The following is a 23,831-nucleotide window of genomic DNA, read 5'->3' as shown; positions in this document are numbered from 1 at the left end:
TAATCATTTTTATTTATTTCCCGAACAAATTTTTAGTAGACCTTACTTGACAAAGTAATTAACACATATCAAAATCATTGAAAATGTAATTTTTAGTTTTTTGTACAATTTAGTCTAGTCATATGTAACTTAAAAAAAAAGTTTGTGCGATTTTGACTGCATAGATTCAGATACAGGTTTTTTTTTAAGTTAGTAACTTGTGATCTTTATAACGGTCATCGAAAATCTGTATTACTTATATAAAAAATAATGTAACTACTTAGTTACCATGGAAAAAAAATAAGCTACTTACCTAAAATAAAATTTTACCATTGGATAAATTAATCATCTTTCCGCTTTTTATGAACGAATTTTATTTTCATGCTTTTTTTTCTACTTATTCAGTACTTTTCGATGGTCCGTGAGATCTCTTACCTTGGTTCACCAGTTCAAATATATTTTTTATTATTTAAAGACGAATGTGTACATATTACTTTAGTGTAAGTTGTTAAAATTTTATATCCTAAGTATTGTGTGTATTTTCATGTACTTACTTACCCATACTTGTAGGTACTTACTGTTATTTGAAATATGAACTCAACATATTTTGAGGTGATATTTAAGTAGAACATACTTACTAAAATAGTTTTTCTCAATTTTGCGTAGACTCTTTATTAAGAATTATCTATTTATTACATTCCGAGGCTTTTACTCTAAAGATTGTCTTTGTTTTATACGATGGGTACCTACACATAATTAAATAATTCTCTTAAACCCAACAGTGACCGAAATCAAACCAAGGAAGTTGTTACTACCTAAATTACTAAGAAAAATCTAGTTATGTACATAATTTGTACTGCAACCAATTTTTTTTAAACTTAAATTACTTACTTAACAAATTTTAAACAGCGACAGCGAATGTGTTTAGTAATTTGATTTTGTTTTTAAATGTAAGATAAGTTCACTACAAGCTAATATTTTTGAACGTTTTGGACCACAACCTTAAGTTACGATTAACCGTGGTCCAATGACCTTTGAGCATTGTATATCAACTAACTTTCAGATTTGCAGATTTTGCATAAACAAGAGCAAAAATAATAATAAGCAAAGACAATCTTTTCGGAGAGCCCTAGTGATTAAACATCAATGATAAAAAAGTGCCCCAAAAATGTTTCAATATACTCAAATCGTACATAATCAAAATATTTACATTGATAAATAGTTTTACCTAGCATTTAGCTTGTCGTTTCAAAGTTGTGTATTTTAAACAAAATTACCGGAATGTTTAGATTTTTTACTTGTAATTCCGTACTATTCACTTTATGTAGTGGTGAAGAATTATTATTAAATAAGTATGAGAAATTTGAAAGTTAGCTTTGGATATTTATCTACTATTTTAATATTGTGTGTGTATTGGCGCGGCCATTGGTCTCTGCGGGGATCCGGCAGCGCTGTCTTGTTCAAATAATGCATTTGAATTTGATTAAACAAAATAAAATGGTTTACATTCGAACAGTTTTCTTTTATTTATGTAGGTATAACATCTAGGTTAGGTTAAGTGTAGGTACATACCTAAGATAAGCTCCTAGATTTTTATTAAGTCACTTTAGGCTTTAGTGACCATCTGTAGGGCACCCGATATTTTTTACTGATATCTTCGACATCTCTTATTTTCTCTGGCGATGATAATCGATACGGCTCCTTAGCAAGTGGACAAATTCGCAACTGGACAGATTCTCAAGTGGACGGATTCGTGTAAGTATTGATGTGATGTAAACGACACCGCAGTGGAGTGGTTTAGTGATGTCGATGTCGTTAGGCTTACATGGACGGATTAGCAGCTGGACGGTTAAAGCACAGTATGATATCTTGATACTGCCTCCTATCCTATCCAATCGTTAGCTTCTACGGTGTTACACGTGCAGTATCAGGCTTATTACTCTACGCCCCTGTTTCACAATGTCTGGTTAGTCGCTACCTGTCGGATAAAATACATGCTGTCACTGTCTAAAAAATAATAACAGAGAGTGACAGCATGTATTTTATCCGTCAGGTAGCCACTAACCAGACATTGTGAAACAGACTCTAAGACTACTATATTACTTATAGGTAAGTATGTACCTATCTGAAACGCTTTAACCTAATATTACAAAGTCTTTTTATTTACCTACGCATTAATTAAATACGATCCCTAAATATTATTAAATGAATTCTACACACATCGTGCCATATAAAACAATGAAAACAGGTGGTATATTAGGGCAACCACAAACTCGCCATCTAACCACTCACGTTCACCCATTTGCGTCATAAAAAATAACTTTTCTAAACAATGCTCGTCGCCCGTACAGCTCCAACGAAATAATTGCTTTTTGAATGTTTTAGCCGCCATTTTTTCGCTTTTTTAAAGCATCTGGCTGCAAGTGCCCTGTTTCCTATGCCGCGCGTGTGGATGGTAAAAAAATAGAACGCGGATTTAAAAGTTTTAATGAAATTATGTAGGTATGGGGGTCGGTAGGTGATTAGATATTTTAAAAACGCGTAGGTAAAAAGTTTAATTGAGGTTTTTTAACGTATGTAGGTAAGGTACCTACAGTCCGACAACGTTACGTTTGAAACTACCATATTAGTCTATGGAACTACTATAGTTTTTTTAATAAAGAACAGTAGGACATACCTACAACATCAGTTTTAGGCTTATAAATAGGAATTTTGTAGCACTGTATGCATTTTTCTGTTACAAAATTAGCTTTCATTAATAAACTAAGTAAGTAGTTAGCATAGAATAACTAAGTACTAGTTATTCTATGGTAGTTAGCACTTCGGTACTTTAGGTTAACGTTACGTACCTAGGACGTAAGGTATCATATACATATAACTAGATAGGTTTATAACTAAGCATACATGTGTATTTTAAATTTTAAGGAAACATGTTAAACTCACGGCCCAGCCCTGTCTGCCGTATAGCAATGGAAACGCACCACCCAGCGCCGCACGAGGCTAAAATAATTCAAAAATACTTCTTATTTCCAACGTGCAGCGAAATTAATAACCATTTCGCTGGATATCACATATTTGTGTATTTATTTCACGAATGCGACATTCATTACTCACGCCGTGTGGTGGAGGCTGCGGGGTTTTTTTTAAATTCTTTATTAGGTAGGTAGAGGTATGTATGTCCCGACTCCCGTCCCATACGTTAAGGGGACGATTTGACAAACTAAGTGCCAATTTCTCCATAGTCGGTTATCCAACCGACAGGGATTGATTTATAAATTAAACGTCATCTCCATATAAAATTCATGACAGATGTGTCAAAAGTTTACCACTACTCCCTGGATATGCTCTAACCGAGAATGGAGAAATTGGCACTAAAAGTCAGAAATGGAGTGCCCGTTAGCAGGGGGTACAAAATTCCCAATTTTTCCAAGAACAAAAGTTGCTTAGAAGGACGATTTGTAATATCTGTTAACGGGATTATCTTAACTTATTTATGGGACACATTATTAAGTCCGAAAATATTATTGTAGATTCCGAAAAAACTAACTGGTAATAAATGTAGGTAGGTACCTACTTACTTAAGTATTTTTTGCTTAGGTAATATGACTAAATTTAGGACCTAACACCTGACTGGGCCAAATATTGCCGCTATGCTCGGTTTACTAACCTACCGGCCTTCAACCTTCAACCCTACCAGCTGCTTGTTCCAGACCCCAGATCCAGTCTCAGGTTCAGCAGGCTGGAGGGCGTCCCATGCTGCGTTTTCCTTTTCGTGGTGTCCGATATCCAGTCATTCCAAACGGATATTGTTTCGACGGGATATAAATTAAGGGTAGAAAAATATAACTATAGATAGAGTAATTATCTACCTTGTTACAGTCCAACTATAAAGTCCTGACATTAAAGAGTGCGATTTTGCGAAGACTTTATCATTATCAGTTATTTACTTGTTACATTTACTTACATAGTTACATTTCAAAAATAAAATACCGTTTGGCAATGGCTTTTTAACGGATTTGTCCTTTGATAAATATAGTTAATACTTACATCGATTAAATACGGTCTGTAACAAGGATCCACTTCAGGACTTTATTCTTCAGGACTTTATAGTTTAACTGTTACGTAAGTATAATTAAAATAAAAGCCAAACAGCCACCTGACCAAGGGAAAGGAATGTGCGGTGGTGTGAAGAAATCCGTACCTACTCACCAGTGCTAAGCTACTTAAGTATGTGGATGGCCTATAAAATGGCCCTTACGTGAGGTGCCGCCGCCTGCGCCTGGCTGCGTTGTTTTCCATATATTTTGACAGACTAGACAAGAGCCCGAAAAATATATTACGCAGCCGCACCAATGCGGCTTCACCCTTATTGTACCTACTTGTGACCAAATGTAAGCACAGACCACACTGCACGGTTCACGACAATTTTACGCACGACTTCATGATTTAAAACTTGGCCCTGCAAGTGACAGAAGCATAAACTTTTTCGTGACTTTTCCCGCGGAAAAACAAAAAGTAAATGAGCGTGTTGCCAGCCGTGAAAAATTGCGATGTCACCGCCACACATCGCACTCGCATCGCTGGTCACCCCCCGCTGTAGGTAGTACAGTCAGCCAAAGTTAGAAACGCTGAGCTATACTCTTCATAGATTCTCATAAAATAGGTAACGTAGCAGAGCTTTTAAAACTCCGACGAAAAAAAAAGGATGTTATAAGTTTTACGTGTCTGGTAGCGTAGCTCCCAAACGGCTGAATCGATTTGATTTATAGTTAGGTAATGTTACCCCGAGTGTTCTTAGCCATATTTTATCAAAATCGGCTTAACCGTTCAAAAATTATGCAACTTTTAGTGTTGAATGTCGGGGGTTTTACGTTGGTTAGGTTATTCAATATAATGAAGAGCTTTGACTTTGATTTGACGTGTCTTTGAAACTTTATACTGAAAGTAGGTAGGTACTTACTTAATTAATTTAAGTAAGTAAAGCTAAAGGCTTTAATCTGAACCCAGGTGGTCTCGAAGCATCCATCACACGGCCCATTAGTAACGCATAATAGAGGATAATAAATAATTCGTCTAGTCCGTTATAAATGTTACCATTAGTAAGTAGGTAAGTAGGTAAGGTTAACTACTGAACCCACCAGAAAATTAGTAGGTATTTAAGAGCTTTAATTAATCACTGACCGTAAAAGAGGAGTGTTATCAAATTGGCGTACCTATACTTTAAGCTAAGCCTCCACTTTTCGGCATCATACGCAACGGAGAATCATCTGTAGCTTTCAGTATTATTTGCATAGAAATTCACACATGCGTGCTTCATCAGCATTGCCGACGCCGTTTCTCCATACATTTGTGACAATCCTTTTGGTGTAATATGTAGGTATACAATACGATAACGATTTATTACCGATTAACGCAACATATTGCATCGGCGGATGATTGGTATTAGGTAAGTAAAGTACCTACCAGGTAAATTATATTCTATTCTATTCTCTGTGGGGGGTGTAAGTACCTGCACCTGGCTCTCTAGTATTTTTGTTATGTAGGTAACTTTAAGTAGTAAATACCTACTTTATACATAACTACTGAAAACTATCCATCATCAGGACACACAGACTACGGCGGAGGTAAATGGCGTGTTAACAGATAAGCACGGAATGGAGCCACCGCGGACGCCATGGAAATGTTTCACCGCCGTCTGCTGTTTTATCCCCTAAATGAGAGGTGTTATGTGTTCTGTAATTTAGAAATTATAATTAAATATTATTATTGAATTTTTCTATGAAATCTCGACTTACGTATCTTGGATATGCATTAAGGATGAAAATTACATTGTTAAAATAAAATAAGATACTTACTTACATGAAAAAAAGTAAGTACTTATTTACATAATTAAAATTACACCTACTAAATATACATGACTACTTTCAGGTTGCAAGAGGGTAGGTTCTTCGGTAATAGACACGTTTGTAGGTATTTAATGTTAATAATATTGAAAAGAAAAGGACAAACTTGATATGGTCTGTTACTGAATCCTGCATTGATCATAAACCGCTACTCCGTCACTATATAAATGAAGAGCCCTGATTCCTGACCATAACTATAGACATAATACACGATAGGTACACAGTCTTAATCACCCTTTTATCCCCCTCACATTTATTAGGCCATTAAACACAGGTCCTGCGTATCTCTCGTCCAATGACAGGCACTTTCGTCATAATTATCCGGTTTTTGTTCCCGCGCTTTTTGCATGGCTATTCGCGCCATTTTGTTGAACGTGCAAAATGGCGGCAAATCTAATGACCTGTGAAGCTGATAACAGATGGGGTTCGGATTTAGAGGAATAACTAGCGTCAGACGGTTGTTTGATCTATCATATACTTAGGTAAGCAAGTAAGTAATAGTTACCTACTTATAAGATTACTTAATTATAATCAGGGATAGATGCAGGGGCTAATTTTGAACTGTAGGTAACTAAAGTCGAAGAACAATTTGTTCTTTGACGGAGAGGGACAAAACAGTTCAATAACTAAAACGTTCTGTAACTTTTCTATGAATAAGGGGGTAAATCTATGTCTGCCGCTTTCTGTGCGTGGCTAGGTGGTAAATTTACTGACAAAACTAGGCTGCAATAGTTTTACTTACTTAAACTTTTACGTGCAACTCAGCGTAAACAGTAAAGTAAGTATTTCATTTGAGAAAGCATCTTAAAGGTGAACTACTGAAACTAACTAAGATAAAAGCTTCACCTTAGGTGCCTTTAACAAATGGAAAAAAATACTACACTCACGGGCAATGAAATAAAAGGTTCCACTGAGAAAAGCACCAAATTACTCCAATGTTTGAAAAAAATTGTGTCCTTTGTTGTCAATATTTTGTGAGTGGAACTTTCTCATTGATAGTGAGTATATAAACGATCACCCTCACAGTGACTTTCACTCAAAACGCTCCCCGCTCCGCTCGCGCCTCAACCCTCAGTCCCTCACCCTCAAAAGGAAGCGTTCGAAGCATCCAGCAACATTCTATTAAACTTATCAACTGAGGTTACAGAGCTAACCGGATTATGAATGGAGAGGCGCGCTGGACCGGAAGCGCCGCCAGATATAAACAACTGTAGTAGGTACAGGAAGGTTACTCTATACTGACGATAAACAATACAATACATGAATACAATACAATATAACTTTATTGAACAAAACACAACATACATTAAATAACAAAAGGAGTAAGCGCAATAGGCGGCCTTATCTCTAAAAGCGATCTCTTCCAGGCAAGCTTTGGGTGAATGAGAGACTTATTGAGTAAAAGAGGAAGGTGTACACGTATTGCATTTAAATACTAGTGACATCACTATAGATATACTTTTTAAGTTTTAATAAACGAACGAGAGCTGTCGTGCAATCGGCACGTTTGAAACAACGAAATAGAGTCGTGGCTCTATTCTATTCTCTGTCAGAGTGTAAGTACAGACCTGCACCTGGCTCTCTCGAATGGAACCTTCGTGCATAATTATCCCCTAGGTCTAAACTGCCTTCCTAAGCTTGGGCCATTTCCCACCACGCTGGTCCACTGCGGGTTGGTGGGTTCACATATCTAGATGTGCTAAATCTAGATAATATGCAGGTTGTATCACGATGTATTTCCTTCACCGTAAGAGCGATGTTATACCTACAATATTAAGAATTTATTGGTTCATGTCAGCGCGGGGATTCAAACCCGCATCTCTGGAGTGAGAAGCGGGCGCGTACCTGAATGAGCTACCACCGCACTAGAGTCGTGGCTCGCGCAGCAGCGATCCGAAACTTCGTTTTTCGAAAGTGACCCCCAGTCTATAGTCGTCGTTATAAACGCGGTGTCAATTCTGTTTTCAAACCGCAGAGTTTGCTTCTGCCGTGGGTAGCGGTAATACTTACCTACTATTCTACTATGGCAATAGTGTAACAGTAAATACTTAGATATACCTACTGTTGCCGCTAGCGGTAGCAGATAAATCTGGGATTTGAATAGGTCTAGGTATAAGTTCATATAATGACATTCACTTCATCATCATTATCATCATCAGCCCATATTCATCCACTGCTCGACATAAGCTTCTTCCATCCTTGCTATAGCACTCGGTCCTCGGCCTTCCTCATCCAGCCACTACCGGCTACCTGCCTAAGGTCGTCTGTTAATATGACATTTTATTTCGACAAGTTCTCACAAGGTAACCTACCTTACATACAGAAGTGTGTGTATCTGTATTGCCTATAGCTTATACCTATTAAGCTGCGTACAGACCGGCCAAACGAACGCCAACGAACGGGTATCGTTGGTTGTTCGTTGGCCGTTCGTTGGGCCGGTCTGTACGCAGCTATATAGGACTCCTCACCTCATGGCATTACCCAAAGCGATACGGAATGAGTTCGTCGGTGTTTGAGTTGTGATTTATCGTGTTGCAGCGCGATAGTGCACTCTCGATAACCTATAGATAGAAATACTCGTAGGTACGAATTTCGGTGGTTCGATAGTTTCGATATACTGTAATGTAATGCTGTTGGTAAATGTTCCGCTTTTCTATGTGATATTTTGTTGATAACCGACGTCGCATTTACCGATAGTGTTGCTGTTTACCAATAATATCACAGTGAATGAGCTATCGATTGGGTGTATACTGATGCTGATAGGGTCCAATAATCGATTGTTTCGCCGTTCACATTTTTATGTAGCATGGCCATTGGCCATGGAACAGTGAACACCCCTCATAAGTAAATCGGTAGCATGTTGTAAAAATTACAAAGAAAACCATTTTTCGAACCATTATGTAATTATTTATTACACATTTCTCTCTTTTCCATTCCTTAATTTGCAATAAATTACACTCATTCTATAACTTTCTTATTGTACAAATAACCTAAGCATCTCAGAATAATAACGCTAAGCTGTCACTTTTTCTGCCGCCATATTCCCGTGGTCTATGGTGTCTATGGTCTTCAAGAGTTCTGGCATCGTGAGCAGCTGAGTCGAGGATTCGCAGACCAGCTCGTATCGAGGTGGAGACTCCAAGGCGGCCTTCCCCATGACTACGACGTAGGGATAGCCCATTCTGAGGGGGAGAAAAAAGTGTAAAGTGGTGTTGTAGGTTGTAGGTAAATGTTGAAGTGATTCTGCTACTCGACAACAGATGGCGCTGGTTGAGGTTTTAAGTTAAGTAACTGGGAATAAGGACTTTGATGTTTATTGTTACCTTTCAGACAGAAATGTTTACATTGAATTTATGTACAGTCCGGCAACGCTAACTTTGAAACATTAGTGCCAACATCATAAATCAAATTACTAGGGCAACCATACCATTATTAAGTATTTGTATTTTTTCTGACACTGACATATCAGTTAAAGTCTGCCATATTTATACGTTCAAAGTTAGACTTGACAGACTATACTATCTTCTCGTACCCTCAGATATTACTCTGTAAACTTACCTATTAGCCTGCATAAGTCTCTTCCCAATAGTCATGTCGCATCTATCGTCCACTATGACATCATCCCGCAATGTTGGTAGCACTGACAGTTGCGAGTAGACTTGTTCCACGGCGGACCAGCCCAGCTGCTGCCACTCCTTGGAACCTTCCTGTGGACGAAGTAAGAACATGTATACTGTGGTTATATATACAAAGATATCGATTCTGAAGGCAGAAATTTTAAATTTAGCGATGTCAAAACCTTAATTTCTTTGTTTAAAATTCGACTCTATGATTGTTTCCGTAAATGTCATTTTATGCTAGCAATTTTTTTAGTTTGACAGCGTTAAAATTAGAATTTCTGCCTTCAGAATCAACATCAATGTATTGTTTATCTTTCAATATTTTTTACGAACTATCAAAACACACCTAACGGAGCGCCACAGCTCAGGTAGCAATCCATTGAGTGAATGAGTTCTGATTTTCAATGAAATCAACTTACATGAGCTCCGTTAGGTGTGTTTTGAACTTCAATAATTCTTGACTAGTACGTAGTGATACGGTTTTGGTATCATTGTTTAGCTTATTTCAAATACTTTTTGATTAATACATAAAAATACCATCAAAGGGGGGCTATTTTCAAAGTTATTCAAGTAAATGTAATTTTTTCTGTTTTTTTTAACAAAAAAACTAGATTAGGTTCTTGTAACTTTTTAGCAGTTGCGCATATTTTTATTGGGTAGAGATGTTTTTTTGCGGATAAAAGCATTTTTCATGTTCGTAAGGCGTTCAAATCTCGACATATGATTTTTTATGAAAACTAAGTATCTAAACCTTTATAAAAAAATTAAAAAACCGACTTCAAAAAACCACTAAAATGTTAGAAATAATTTAAGGTTTACACAAATTCTACTCGTATGTGACAGTACAAATATACCTAAGCAGGAACTGTTCTCTTTTGATGTTGGTGCGGTGACAAAGTAATCTGAAGAAATATGGCACCAACTTCAAAAAAGAACAGTTCCTGCTTAGGTATATTTGTACTGTCACATACGAGTAGAATTTGTGTAAACCTTAAATGATTTCTAACATTTTAGTGGTTTTTTGAAGTCGGTTTTTTAATTTTTTTAATTATTATTTTATTTTATAGTTTTTAGTTTATTTGCAATATTTTTCAATCAAAAGTAAGGTGCAAATGATACCAAAAACACGAAGTAGTTGCTATATACCGTTGAGGAGTTCCCCTGACTGCCTTCCGTTTCCATCATCAGATCAGCTCAAGGTCACCATCATATTTTTTTGTTATAAGAACTATATTTACATTCTTAATTTCATTAGAATCGGTTAATATGTGCCCAAAATGGAAATTCATACCCTGTTTTTACCCCTTTACCCACCCTTGGGGGTGAGATAAAATTCTGAAAAAAAAATGGGACCATCTGGGAGCTCAACCCAATACAACAAAAAAAGAATTTTCAAAATCGGTCCATAAACGGCGGAGTAATCGGTGAACATACATAAAAAAAAAAAAAAAAAGATCCCGACGAATTGAGAACCTCCTCCTTTTTTTGAAGTCGGTTAAAAATGGCCGCCATTTCTAGAATATTGAGATTTAACCCCAGATATGGGGGTGTTTTCTCGATGAAATCACTCGTAGAATACACCCTTAAAGTTTGTCGGGTTCGAAAAACAACACATTGTATACATATACTGTGTTATATATATTATGTATTATAATTATGTACACTGTGAGACGTCGCTTAGCTCTTTAGGGTTTAGAAAATGCCGATAAGGTTAGGCTTTACGGAATGCTGGGTTGAGGTATATGGCCACCCTTCACCCAGCTCTTCACGGTTTAGGAAGTGCCGCTTAAGTTTGTGCTGCCTCGCTTCACTCGGCTCTCTTGGTTTTAGGGAATGCGGAGTTGGTTTATATGGCCTCGCTTCTCTCGGCGCTTAAGGCTCGGGTTTAGAAAATGCCGGTTTAGTATTCCCCGTCCCCGTTGGTAATTATAGCACTTTAAAGGAAACATTACAATATGACAACTTATATATAGAATAGCACAAAAAAGGCGGTCTTATTGTTATTATATATTTGATTGCTAATAAGCAACAAGGCCGCCTCTTTGTACTGTTTTATTTTTAAGTTTTGTTTTTTTTTGTAATTTTTGTTCTTGGTGCAAATAATAATAATAAATATGTGGGGACATCTCACACACGGCCATCCGACCCCAAGCTAGGCAGAACCTGTGTTATGGGTGTCGGACAGCTGATATATCTACACAAATACATAGATAGATAGATACCTACTAAATATAAATGTCAACACCCAAGACCCGAGTACAAATATGTCTTTAAACAAATATCTGCCCCAGCCGGGACTCGAACCCGGGACCTTCGGCATAGCAGTCAGGGCCACTAACCACTACGCCATTCGACCGTCATAAAGTGTATTGTATATATAGGTCTATAATTAGTGTAATCTACCTTAGGAGGCACAAGCAGGGCGCTATACGGCGCGACGCCCCGCGGCCACCGCCCGCCCGCCTCCACGCACGCGGCCAGCAGGCGGGACCCCCCCACGCCGTAGCACGCCGCCCGCAGCGGGGGTCTCGCTCCCTGGGCGTCCGTGTAGCACGCGCCCAGGGGAGACGAGTAGCGGGTGTTTAGGACGAATGTGTGGCCCACCTGGGAAGGAGAAACGAGATTTGAGGAATACTACTAAACAGATATAAATTACAAAGGGCATCAGTAATGACTATATACCAATGGGTATTAAAATAGTATCATGTTGGGGTCACCATTTCACCAGTTAGGGGATACGAAGGAGGATCCTCCGACGAGGGTTGATGGTGTGGCCTGGCGGGCAGCTGCCCGACCGTTAGCGTTGGGAATTTTGTATTTGTTGCAGCTGTGAAACTTCAATACCTGTGTAGGTTGCCATAGTAATTTATTGGGTTCCATAGAAGTTCAGTGTTTTGCTTACCGAGTGACATCTGTTTTTTGTTATCAGTACTTCGTGGCTAGGATAACAGGCCACACAATAGCCATTGAAACGTCATAGGAACAGTCCCTTGGGTGAATTTTAACCGAACAGAATAACCGTAAAAAACAAGCCACAAACCTCAATACTGCTGACTGTCTCTTCCTCAACCCCGCAGCGCGGACACTTCGCCTCTAGCCCCGCGTGCTGACACCGCTGACATAATGTCAGCAGCTGACTAACCTCAATACTGCTGACCACCTCTCCTTCACCGCCGCAGCGCGGACACTTCGCCTCTAGCCCGGCGTGCTGACACCGCTGACAGATTGTCAGCGAGTCCTCACCAGCCTCCGCCACGGCCTGCCACTCGTGCGACAGGGAGCCCCCCATGGCGCCTGACGGGGCTTCCACTGGGGAGGAAGAGATAATGTGTTTGCGTCACTTATGCTTTGAATGTTGGTGCGAATTGCCTGAAAAGGGAGATGTTTTTTTCCATAAATGGGATATTCCCTAGAAAATGGCGTTTAGTCGAACGGCCGCATGCAGGTGCAATGTGATGAGATACATTCACAAGCGAAAGTTTTTGTGTATGGCGGGTGATTACTACTCATTAACGCAAAAACTACCGATCGGATTTTTATAAAATTTGGTATGTAGTAAGCGGAAACCCTTGACTAACACATATACTACTTTCTATCCCGGAATTTCCACGGGAAAACTGTCTAAATGCATGATAAATAACTACGTACCTCGATAAACCTTTAGCCCTAATCCCTCAAAAATGTCTCGGAACGCTCGACTAATCCTCTCATACTTGTTGAGTACACACTCCTCACTCGCCTGGTGGCTGTACGCGTCCATCATGGTGAACTGGCATTCGCTCATAATAATTATTATATATTACTAGGAATAATGTAAACACTACTCTATAGGTCACACATATCACATCACATTTCACGCTGCGAATGTATGTGTGTATGTAGAAATGTTTACTACACTGTTACGCGAAAACTACTGAACGGATTTCGATAAAATTTGGTATGTAGCAAGCTGAAACCTTGGACTAAAAGATGGGATACTTTTTAGCCGGAATTCCCACGGGAACCCTCTAAAACTGAGTAAGACAAACCTCGGTAAACTTTCAGCCCCAATCCCTCAAAAATGTATCTATACGCTCGGCTAATCCTCTAATACGTGTTGAGTACACAGTCCTCGCTGGCGTGGTGGCTGTACGCGTCCATCATGGTGAACTGATATACGCTCATCATATTACAAGGAACGTAGATACTCTATAGATCACACTGATAACAGCACATTTCACATTTCAGTATGTAAGTATGTAGAAATGTTTACTATTCTTTCACACGAAAATTACCGAACGGATTTTGATGAAGTTTGGCATGCAGCAAGCTGAAACCCTGGACTAAACGATGATCTACTTTTATCCCGGATTTCCCACGGGAAACCCCTCTAAAACCAATGAGAAGCTTCTATATTTCTATAAAAATTTGTAACTAACCTCTATAAACCTTCAGCCCTAACCCTTCAAAAATGTCTCTATACGCTCGGCTCATCCTCTCGTACGTGTTGAGTACACACTCCTCAGTCGCGTGGTGGCTGTACGCGTCCATCATGGTGAACTGATATACGCTCATAATATATTGCAAGGAATAATGTATAGGAAGATAAGTCTCTATAGGTCATACTTATCACATCACATTTCACACTGCGAAAGTATGAAAGTATGTAGAAATCTTTACTGCTCTGTTATGCAAAAACTAACGAACGGATTTTGATGAAATTTGGTATGTAGCAAGGTGAAACCTTGGACTAAAAGATGGGCTACTTTTTATTTCGGAATTCTCACGGGAAACCCTTTGAAATCCTCTAATTACAAATTATAGTGACTTACCTCGATAAACCTTCAGCCCCAACCCTTCAAAAATGTCTCTATACGCTCGGCTGATCCTCTCATACGTGTTGAGTACACAGTCCTCACTCGCGTGGTGGCTGTACGCGTCCATCATGGTGAAATGTCGCGCGCGGAGCAGGCCGTGCTTGGGACGGTGCTCGTCGCGGAACTTGGATGAGATCTGGGGGGAGGAAGAAGAAAGAAAATGCATTTATTTCACGCACACAAATAACATAAAAATAAGTCCACGCACACAAATAACACAAAAATAAGTTTGGTAACGCCGCTAAGCCGGAGTCCCTTCGATAGAAAAAATAAATAAAAGAAACTATAGCAAGGTGTCTCACCGAGGGAAAGGGTTGATGAAGTGTCGTGCACCTACCTGGTCGCTGGAGGCAGTTCAGGAGACCAGGAAAAGGCGGCCGGCTTCCAGACCCTCGCCTGGCGCCACGTGCTCGATCGATCAGAGATCAGAGCAATCCAAAGCACTGCAGCACTCAACACACACACTGATATTCTTCGGTTAGCGGTTCACCACGAATAAAGAAGAAGCGGAAGACTTTAGCAACTAGCCAATCGTCTATTTTGAAAATAAGTTCAATCGCGAATAACTTAGCGCGACGGCGGCCATGAATTCGTTTTCGGAACTGATTGTCTGTGGGTGGCGCAGACAGTGTTGCCACACGTAGCGTTGCGGTGCACGACATAAGCGGAAATAGGGAAAAGGATTTTAGGATCGAAACCTTGCGAAAATTATGAAAGTAAATATATTAAAAGATAGGTGGCGACACCAAAGTTTAAAAAAAAACAAAACCAAAATTGTTTCAGCCGTTTACAGACACGCTACTACTTACAGACACACACACAACGGTACACAAACACGTTAAACTTATACCACCCCTTTTTTGTCGGGAGTTAAAAAGAACAAGTATAGTCGGTGGTATAGTCGGTTTAGTACGCAGAGTGTTTTGTAGTACACAGTTTGTTAGTTTTGCGCTCACTCAACGCAATTTGCAGCTGAACGCAGCCTTACTGTTTACTTATAAAAATATATTATTTATTTGAGTGTACTACCTGATATAATATTAAAGGCAGCTGTTTGTACGACAAAGGGCCGACGTCCGCCAACAAATCTGTGATCGCTTCTTCGTGAGTCTGAAAATATAACAGATATTTAGTTAACATAATAAATATCTGTTCCAGCCGGGAATCGAACCCGGGACCTTCGGCATAGCAGTCAGGGTCACTAACCACTACACCATTTCGTCAAATATTTCAGACACAATAGCAAAACGTAATGAAAGAAGTATGTTAGGATTGTGGAGGTCCATAGTCTCTGCATACCCCTCTGGAAGACAGGCGTGAGCATTATGTACTTATATGTATTTATGTATCTAAACTCACTAACAGGCGCCAGCACATACTGCTTCCCGTGTCTGTCCGTGGCCTTCATCAGCTCGGGGCCCATCTCCTGCAGGCGCCCGGACTTGTCCCACAGCGAGGCGGGTGTCAGCGAGGACAGGGAGATGCGCTGAGCGCCGGCTGCTTCTATGTGCTTACTGCAATATGGAGATGAGATATAATGTATCTTATTAGCATGTTGGTGAGAAACACTGGAGCAATGGGGTACCACTGAACATTAGCAATTACAATTAACAATATTTAAGCAGCAGCCAGAGGGCTTGTTAAATCTGACGTAACTTGAATGGATCTGACAGGTTATATGTGAGTAGATAGGTAAATGTACTTGGATGTGAGCGAGGGCAAGGAGATACTCTGAGCAATACTTGTAGAATAATCTTGAAAGTTAACAATTGTAAAATTTTACATTGAATAAATGATTAATGTGAATCTGAGCTGAGTTGAAATTTCCTATAGCATTTGTTTTTATGGTGAAGGAAAACGGTGTCAAATGCTGAGTTACAGGAGGGACCTCTAAAATAAGGTCAACCTTAAATGTATGTCTGTCTTTTTTTCACCAGAAATGTTTATAGCATTGCAGCAAGATATTTAATATAAGGCTAAGCTTAATTTAAAGAAGTTACTTTTTATTTTTAAACTATAAAACTTCGCTTTTGTCAGAGTTAAATATTATTCATAGGTGGTAAATCTAATATGTAATCTTACCAAATGTGTCTCTCTAGTTTGTCCATGGCTCTCTGTGCGAGCGGCAGGATGGCGAAGAGACCCGAGCTGGTGGGCCGGATGAGACCACATTCTAGGAGCAGCTGAAACATTAAAGGAAAGTATGTAGTTTCTATAAAATTTACATTCATAAGTTTTTTTTTAATTTATACAATGAATAAAAACATTTGACTTTGACTTTGTTGTATTAAAACGTGTTCAAAAATAGATTTGCTATGGAATCTATTACCAAAGATTGTAAGTCCTATTGTTATTGTATCATCTTTTTCATATCACAACAAATATGATGGAATACATTTTGGGTTTGAAGGAAGAATGTTATGTGAACCTTTAAGACGAGGCCCTCCTCAAGGGATGGATAATAAATAAATAAATATGTGGGGACATCTCCCACACGGCCATCCGACCCCAAGCTAGGCAGAAGGCAGCACCTGTGTTATGGGTATAGGACAGCTGATATATCTACACAAATACATAGATAGATAAATATTAAATATAAATATCAACACCCAAGACCCGAGTACAAATATCTGTCTTTAAACAAATATCTGCCCCAGCCGGGAATCGAACCCGGGACCTTCGGCATAGCAGTCAGGGCCACTAACCACTACGCCATTCGACCGTCATAATAGAAAGGATGCTAAATTAAAGGTTGGTTGATCTTAGTTCACACCAAAATTATATTCTATGATATATTATTAGAGGAAGCAAAGTTGGAAACGTAAAGAACGTACCTTTTGGCTTTTGCAAGTGACTTCTGTTGATTTGATTTTAGCATTCTTCGGTATTGTGATAAGCGGTTGGAACACTTTAGATAAAAGCCTCATTTTAATATTACTTTTCATATAAATTGGATTAAATAATATAAATTACATCAGTTTTTATTTAGGTTATAAAATTGTTTTGAAATTCGTTTGACACTTCTGCACTTTGACAGTGACAACTGTCAGACAGCGGCAAAAAAAACTTGACAATAAAGCCATCTGTTGTCGAGTAGCGGTACTAATTTAGTGGCTGCGTTCATGTAGCTTTCTTTATTTTCACTGTTGGGAGCTAAGAATAATAACAGTCTATAGCATGATATACAAACTCAGAGGAGACCATTGAACACCATCACAGAGACCATTGGACACCATCACACCATGTGGAGGGAGATGGTAGTTTTGGAAAATACGCAAATACGAATAACCAAATGGGATGGTAGTAACGAGAAGAGTTTTACAAAAACGTGTGGACGAAAATAAATACTTATTTAAAAATAACTATCATTTTACCAAGTCGATCTTACAGTACATGGCACCTAGTTACTTACTTCACCTTAGTTTTTTCGAGGAGAAACTCGAGCAAATAAATAATTTAAGATGCAATTTGACGGCTGACGAGTGACGACATGCAGTTGCTGTTGCGTACGACGCGACTTGTCGCATTCGCCACTTTTTCTTTATCCATAAGTAAATACTTAGATAATTTTATTCTATGGGATTCATTTGGTAGCTGATAGCGACATGACGTCCACAGAAACACCGTTCAAGTAGTGGCAAGTAAGCGCGAATTTGTAGTTATGTCGTGAGAGAGTCGCCACTTACCATTACACGTGCTGCACTAGCTCCGCGCCATACAAATTTAGAAACGATTTTTCCTGCACCATCGGTTCAGTAAAACCTACAGTTGGCCCAGTAGAGACGCCATGTCGTCTTCAGCTGGAGCCACATGTCGTCTGCCGCCAATTGATACTTTTATTTCTGTGGATACACACATTGAATAAACATTGGGAACGTGTGAGTTTCTCTTCTTCTTTTTCAGATAGAAAAAATAAATAAAAGAAACTATAGCAAGGTGTCTCACCGAGGGAAAGGGTTGATGAAGTGTCGTGCACCTACCTGGTCGCTGGAGGCAGTTCAGGAGACCAGGAAAAGGCGGCCGGCTTCCAGACCCTCGCCTGGCGCCACGTGCTCGATCGATCAGAGATCAGAGCAATCCAAAGCACTGCAGCACTCAACACACACACTGATATTCTTCGGTTAGCGGTTCACCACGAATAAAGAAGAAGCGGAAGACTTTAGCAACTAGCCAATCGTCTATTTTGAAAATAAGTTCAATCGCGAATAACTTAGCGCGACGGCGGCCATGAATTCGTTTTCGGAACTGATTGTCTGTGGGTGGCGCAGACAGTGTTGCCACACGTAGCGTTGCGGTGCACGACATAAGCGGAAATAGGGAAAAGGATTTTAGGATCGAAACCTTGCGAAAATTATGAAAGTAAATATATTAAAAGATAGGTGGCGACACCAAAGTTTAAAAAAAAACAAAACCAAAATTGTTTCAGCCGTTTACAGACACGCTACTACTTACAGACACACACACAACGGTACACAAACACGTTAAACTTATACCACCCCTTTTTTGTCGGGAGTTAAAAAGAACAAGTATAGTCGGTGGTATAGTCGGTTTAGTACGCAGAGTGTTTTGTAGTACACAGTTTGTTAGTTTTGCGCTCACTCAACGCAATTTGCAGCTGAACGCAGCCTTACTGTTTACTTATAAAAATATATTATTTATTTGAGTGTACTACCTGATATAATATTAAAGGCAGCTGTTTGTACGACAAAGGGCCGACGTCCGCCAACAAATCTGTGATCGCTTCTTCGTGAGTCTGAAAATATAACAGATATTTAGTTAACATAATAAATATCTGTTCCAGCCGGGAATCGAACCCGGGACCTTCGGCATAGCAGTCAGGGTCACTAACCACTACACCATTTCGTCAAATATTTCAGACACAATAGCAAAACGTAATGAAAGAAGTATGTTAGGATTGTGGAGGTCCATAGTCTCTGCATACCCCTCTGGAAGACAGGCGTGAGCATTATGTACTTATATGTATTTATGTATCTAAACTCACTAACAGGCGCCAGCACATACTGCTTCCCGTGTCTGTCCGTGGCCTTCATCAGCTCGGGGCCCATCTCCTGCAGGCGCCCGGACTTGTCCCACAGCGAGGCGGGTGTCAGCGAGGACAGGGAGATGCGCTGAGCGCCGGCTGCTTCTATGTGCTTACTGCAATATGGAGATGAGATATAATGTATCTTATTAGCATGTTGGTGAGAAACACTGGAGCAATGGGGTACCACTGAACATTAGCAATTACAATTAACAATATTTAAGCAGCAGCCAGAGGGCTTGTTAAATCTGACGTAACTTGAATGGATCTGACAGGTTATATGTGAGTAGATAGGTAAATGTACTTGGATGTGAGCGAGGGCAAGGAGATACTCTGAGCAATACTTGTAGAATAATCTTGAAAGTTAACAATTGTAAAATTTTACATTGAATAAATGATTAATGTGAATCTGAGCTGAGTTGAAATTTCCTATAGCATTTGTTTTTATGGTGAAGGAAAACGGTGTCAAATGCTGAGTTACAGGAGGGACCTCTAAAATAAGGTCAACCTTAAATGTATGTCTGTCTTTTTTTCACCAGAAATGTTTATAGCATTGCAGCAAGATATTTAATATAAGGCTAAGCTTAATTTAAAGAAGTTACTTTTTATTTTTAAACTATAAAACTTCGCTTTTGTCAGAGTTAAATATTATTCATAGGTGGTAAATCTAATATGTAATCTTACCAAATGTGTCTCTCTAGTTTGTCCATGGCTCTCTGTGCGAGCGGCAGGATGGCGAAGAGACCCGAGCTGGTGGGCCGGATGAGACCACATTCTAGGAGCAGCTGAAACATTAAAGGAAAGTATGTAGTTTCTATAAAATTTACATTCATAAGTTTTTTTTTAATTTATACAATGAATAAAAACATTTGACTTTGACTTTGTTGTATTAAAACGTGTTCAAAAATAGATTTGCTATGGAATCTATTACCAAAGATTGTAAGTCCTATTGTTATTGTATCATCTTTTTCATATCACAACAAATATGATGGAATACATTTTGGGTTTGAAGGAAGAATGTTATGTGAACCTTTAAGACGAGGCCCTCCTCAAGGGATGGATAATAAATAAATAAATATGTGGGGACATCTCCCACACGGCCATCCGACCCCAAGCTAGGCAGAAGGCAGCACCTGTGTTATGGGTATAGGACAGCTGATATATCTACACAAATACATAGATAGATAAATATTAAATATAAATATCAACACCCAAGACCCGAGTACAAATATCTGTCTTTAAACAAATATCTGCCCCAGCCGGGAATCGAACCCGGGACCTTCGGCATAGCAGTCAGGGCCACTAACCACTACGCCATTCGACCGTCATAATAGAAAGGATGCTAAATTAAAGGTTGGTTGATCTTAGTTCACACCAAAATTATATTCTATGATATATTATTAGAGGAAGCAAAGTTGGAAACGTAAAGAACGTACCTTTTGGCTTTTGCAAGTGACTTCTGTTGATTTGATTTTAGCATTCTTCGGTATTGTGATAAGCGGTTGGAACACTTTAGATAAAAGCCTCATTTTAATATTACTTTTCATATAAATTGGATTAAATAATATAAATTACATCAGTTTTTATTTAGGTTATAAAATTGTTTTGAAATTCGTTTGACACTTCTGCACTTTGACAGTGACAACTGTCAGACAGCGGCAAAAAAAACTTGACAATAAAGCCATCTGTTGTCGAGTAGCGGTACTAATTTAGTGGCTGCGTTCATGTAGCTTTCTTTATTTTCACTGTTGGGAGCTAAGAATAATAACAGTCTATAGCATGATATACAAACTCAGAGGAGACCATTGAACACCATCACAGAGACCATTGGACACCATCACACCATGTGGAGGGAGATGGTAGTTTTGGAAAATACGCAAATACGAATAACCAAATGGGATGGTAGTAACGAGAAGAGTTTTACAAAAACGTGTGGACGAAAATAAATACTTATTTAAAAATAACTATCATTTTACCAAGTCGATCTTACAGTACATGGCACCTAGTTACTTACTTCACCTTAGTTTTTTCGAGGAGAAACTCGAGCAAATAAATAATTTAAGATGCAATTTGACGGCTGACGAGTGACGACATGCAGTTGCTGTTGCGTACGACGCGACTTGTCGCATTCGCCACTTTTTCTTTATCCATAAGTAAATACTTAGATAATTTTATTCTATGGGATTCATTTGGTAGCTGATAGCGACATGACGTCCACAGAAACACCGTTCAAGTAGTGGCAAGTAAGCGCGAATTTGTAGTTATGTCGTGAGAGAGTCGCCACTTACCATTACACGTGCTGCACTAGCTCCGCGCCATACAAATTTAGAAACGATTTTTCCTGCACCATCGGTTCAGTAAAACCTACAGTTGGCCCAGTAGAGACGCCATGTCGTCTTCAGCTGGAGCCACATGTCGTCTGCCGCCAATTGATACTTTTATTTCTGTGGATACACACATTGAATAAACATTGGGAACGTGTGAGTTTCTCTAACTGTATTTCATTTACGCTTTGTGCATTGTTTTCGGAATTAGGTGCTAGACATCACTATTGCACGAGATCTCGAAATAAGATATTCAGACAGATGGACGTTTTTGTTTGAAAAAAGAATAAGGGTGCTCGTACACGACCACACAACCGACAATCGGTGACCGACTTAGTTTAAGAGGAAAATATTATTATAACGTTCCTACTGGTAGGTACATTGCATTGCAACGCACTCAACCTACAAATAGTCTGAAAACATTTTACTGTACAGTACTTTATTAATTATATTAATCAGAATAAAGAAAAATCTACTCGAGTATGTGTCCTATAAAAGTCGGTCGTGTGGCAGCACCCTAAGACGTCGTTATCGTGTCATTTGATGGTGGTTTTGAATTTTCGAAATTATAATACAGGTACCTACCTACTCTATTTGTTATACTTACGTTAATGTTTAAGTACCTACTTCTTGAATTATTATTGCAAGGTGCAAATACCATTTTACATTTTCTAACATTCAACTACTTATATTTTTATTAGAATACCTACCTACATTGATGATATTCTAATCATTAGTATCACTACCTACGGCAATCAGAGTAGGTATCATGCATCTGTGGATGACACATTCACGTCTAGACGCATGTATCTCCTATTAGAGGTAATTTGTCCCTCCGAAGGTCCATTCAATCTTATTCCAATCTCCAAACCACGTCTGTGCTCCAAACCTAATCAAGATTTCAACAGCAGATTATCTTATTATTTATTATTGCGGTCATTTGAACCTTTGGCAAAATTAAAAAGCAAGTCCACCTTCATGCGTGTCGTTGGCAGAGGTAACCTTTATAAATTGGTTGGGTTATGCAGCCAAGTCATACGCAGTAAGGTGCAGGTGGGTAATGCCGAATTTCAGGTAATTCCGATTTTTGCCGATTTCTTCCAAACGCAGCCATACTTTGAACCGTGGAACCATTCACCTTGATGGCAACTTAATCGTCTATCTGGCTTGGGTTGACTCAGGGCGCTAGGATTGAGCGTGCGTGTTAAAACGTAAAATTAGTAAAAAAGTGCAAATTTCCGCATTTTTTAAGCTACGGAATTACCCGCACATCGGTTATTACAAAATCAATTAAGTTATTTAACTGATTGTTTATTCATCCAAAAGATTGTCGTTTTTGTTCACTACGTTCGGAGTTTAAGAACCCTAGGCCCTAGCTCTCATTTTTGTATTTTCCGTAATTCGGGTAATTCCAAATTTTGGAACATTTTACTATGAAATTCTGTGGATCGGGTAATTCCGAATTAGAAATATCGTGCAAATTTGACTAAGTACTTCTGGGCAGTTCTAGGAAATATTTCGAAATAAGTTTTTGCGAGGTTATAGCTGATCGAAAAATACATATGGTCCTTTAGCTTAAATTACCTAAAACTCATTTTAAATGTCATCCAGAATAACCCGCATTCATTTGGAATTACCCTCTATTCTATTCTATTCTATTCTATTCTCTGTGGGGGTGTAAGTACCTGCACCTGGCTCTCTCGAGTGGAACCTTTGTGCATATCCCCAAGGTCTAAACTGCTTTCCTAAGCTTGGACCGGTTCTACCTTTTTTGGCATAAGATTTATTTGCCTAATCTCGTATTGCATAGTAACGTTTGGTCAAAGTCTCGTTACGCCGAAAATCGTATGGCATAAATCTCGTTTAGTAAAAAGTTATTTCGCATAACATTGTTTAGCCTAATAATGGTATGGCCAAATCTTGAATAGCCTAATAATGCTATGGCATAGGTTTATACAAAGTAATAATATTCGTTTGGCTTTAACTTTGTCGGAGCGTCTCCCTACATAGCGCAAACTGGTGCCTTGTATTGTTTCCGCTGTTTGGAAAACGCTCCGCTCCGCTTCGCTGCGCTCCGCTTTGGTTTTGATGAACATGTGCACCTAACA

General features: G+C 39.0%; 2 protein-coding genes across 2 annotated transcripts; both read right to left on the bottom strand.

Moving 5' to 3' along the window:
* Nucleotides 1-8,813: 8,813 nt before the first annotated feature.
* LOC105381506 (probable proline--tRNA ligase, mitochondrial) lies at nucleotides 8,814-17,353 on the bottom strand. The gene is made up of 9 exons (XM_048629720.1): nucleotides 17,193-17,353; nucleotides 16,441-16,541; nucleotides 15,722-15,872; nucleotides 15,388-15,468; nucleotides 14,314-14,494; nucleotides 12,645-12,811; nucleotides 11,906-12,106; nucleotides 9,441-9,589; nucleotides 8,814-9,064 (listed from the first exon to the last, which is right to left on the bottom strand). The coding sequence occupies exons 1-9, from the start codon at nucleotides 17,301-17,303 to the stop codon at nucleotides 8,896-8,898; spliced, it is 1,311 nt and encodes a 436-aa protein (XP_048485677.1). The 5' UTR covers nucleotides 17,304-17,353; the 3' UTR covers nucleotides 8,814-8,895.
* Nucleotides 17,354-18,194: 841 nt separating this feature from the next.
* On the bottom strand, nucleotides 18,195-20,996 carry LOC125490467 (probable proline--tRNA ligase, mitochondrial). Its single transcript, XM_048629719.1, has 5 exons — nucleotides 20,836-20,996; nucleotides 20,084-20,184; nucleotides 19,365-19,515; nucleotides 19,031-19,111; nucleotides 18,195-18,200 (listed from the first exon to the last, which is right to left on the bottom strand). The coding sequence occupies exons 1-5, from the start codon at nucleotides 20,944-20,946 to the stop codon at nucleotides 18,195-18,197; spliced, it is 450 nt and encodes a 149-aa protein (XP_048485676.1). The 5' UTR covers nucleotides 20,947-20,996.
* Between the last annotated feature and the right edge of the window lie 2,835 nt (nucleotides 20,997-23,831).

The sequence above is a fragment of the Plutella xylostella genome, chromosome 24, assembly GCF_932276165.1.
Source record: "Plutella xylostella chromosome 24, ilPluXylo3.1, whole genome shotgun sequence".
In the NCBI taxonomy this organism is placed as follows: domain Eukaryota; kingdom Metazoa; phylum Arthropoda; class Insecta; order Lepidoptera; family Plutellidae; genus Plutella; species Plutella xylostella.
This window is presented reverse-complemented; position numbering and strand designations above follow the sequence as displayed.

Bases quoted from the DNA above. Each gene is read 5' to 3' on its own strand.
- LOC125490467 (XM_048629719.1), bottom strand. From the start codon at position 20,946: ATGAAAAGTAATATTAAAATGAGGCTTTTATCTAAAGTGTTCCAACCG. The intron at 20,185-20,835 runs GTACGTTCTTTA...TTAATGTTTCAG, and splicing joins TCACTTGCAAAAGCCAAAAG to CTGCTCCTAGAATGTGGTCT. The intron at 19,112-19,364 runs GTTAGTGAGTTT...TTATATTTTCAG, and splicing joins AGCAGTATGTGCTGGCGCCT to ACTCACGAAGAAGCGATCAC.
- LOC105381506 (XM_048629720.1), bottom strand. From the start codon at position 17,303: ATGAAAAGTAATATTAAAATGAGGCTTTTATCTAAAGTGTTCCAACCG. The intron at 15,469-15,721 runs GTTAGTGAGTTT...TTATATTTTCAG, and splicing joins AGCAGTATGTGCTGGCGCCT to ACTCACGAAGAAGCGATCAC. The intron at 12,107-12,644 runs GTTAGTCAGCTG...TCTCCTTCCCAG, and splicing joins AGGTGGTCAGCAGTATTGAG to GTGGGCCACACATTCGTCCT.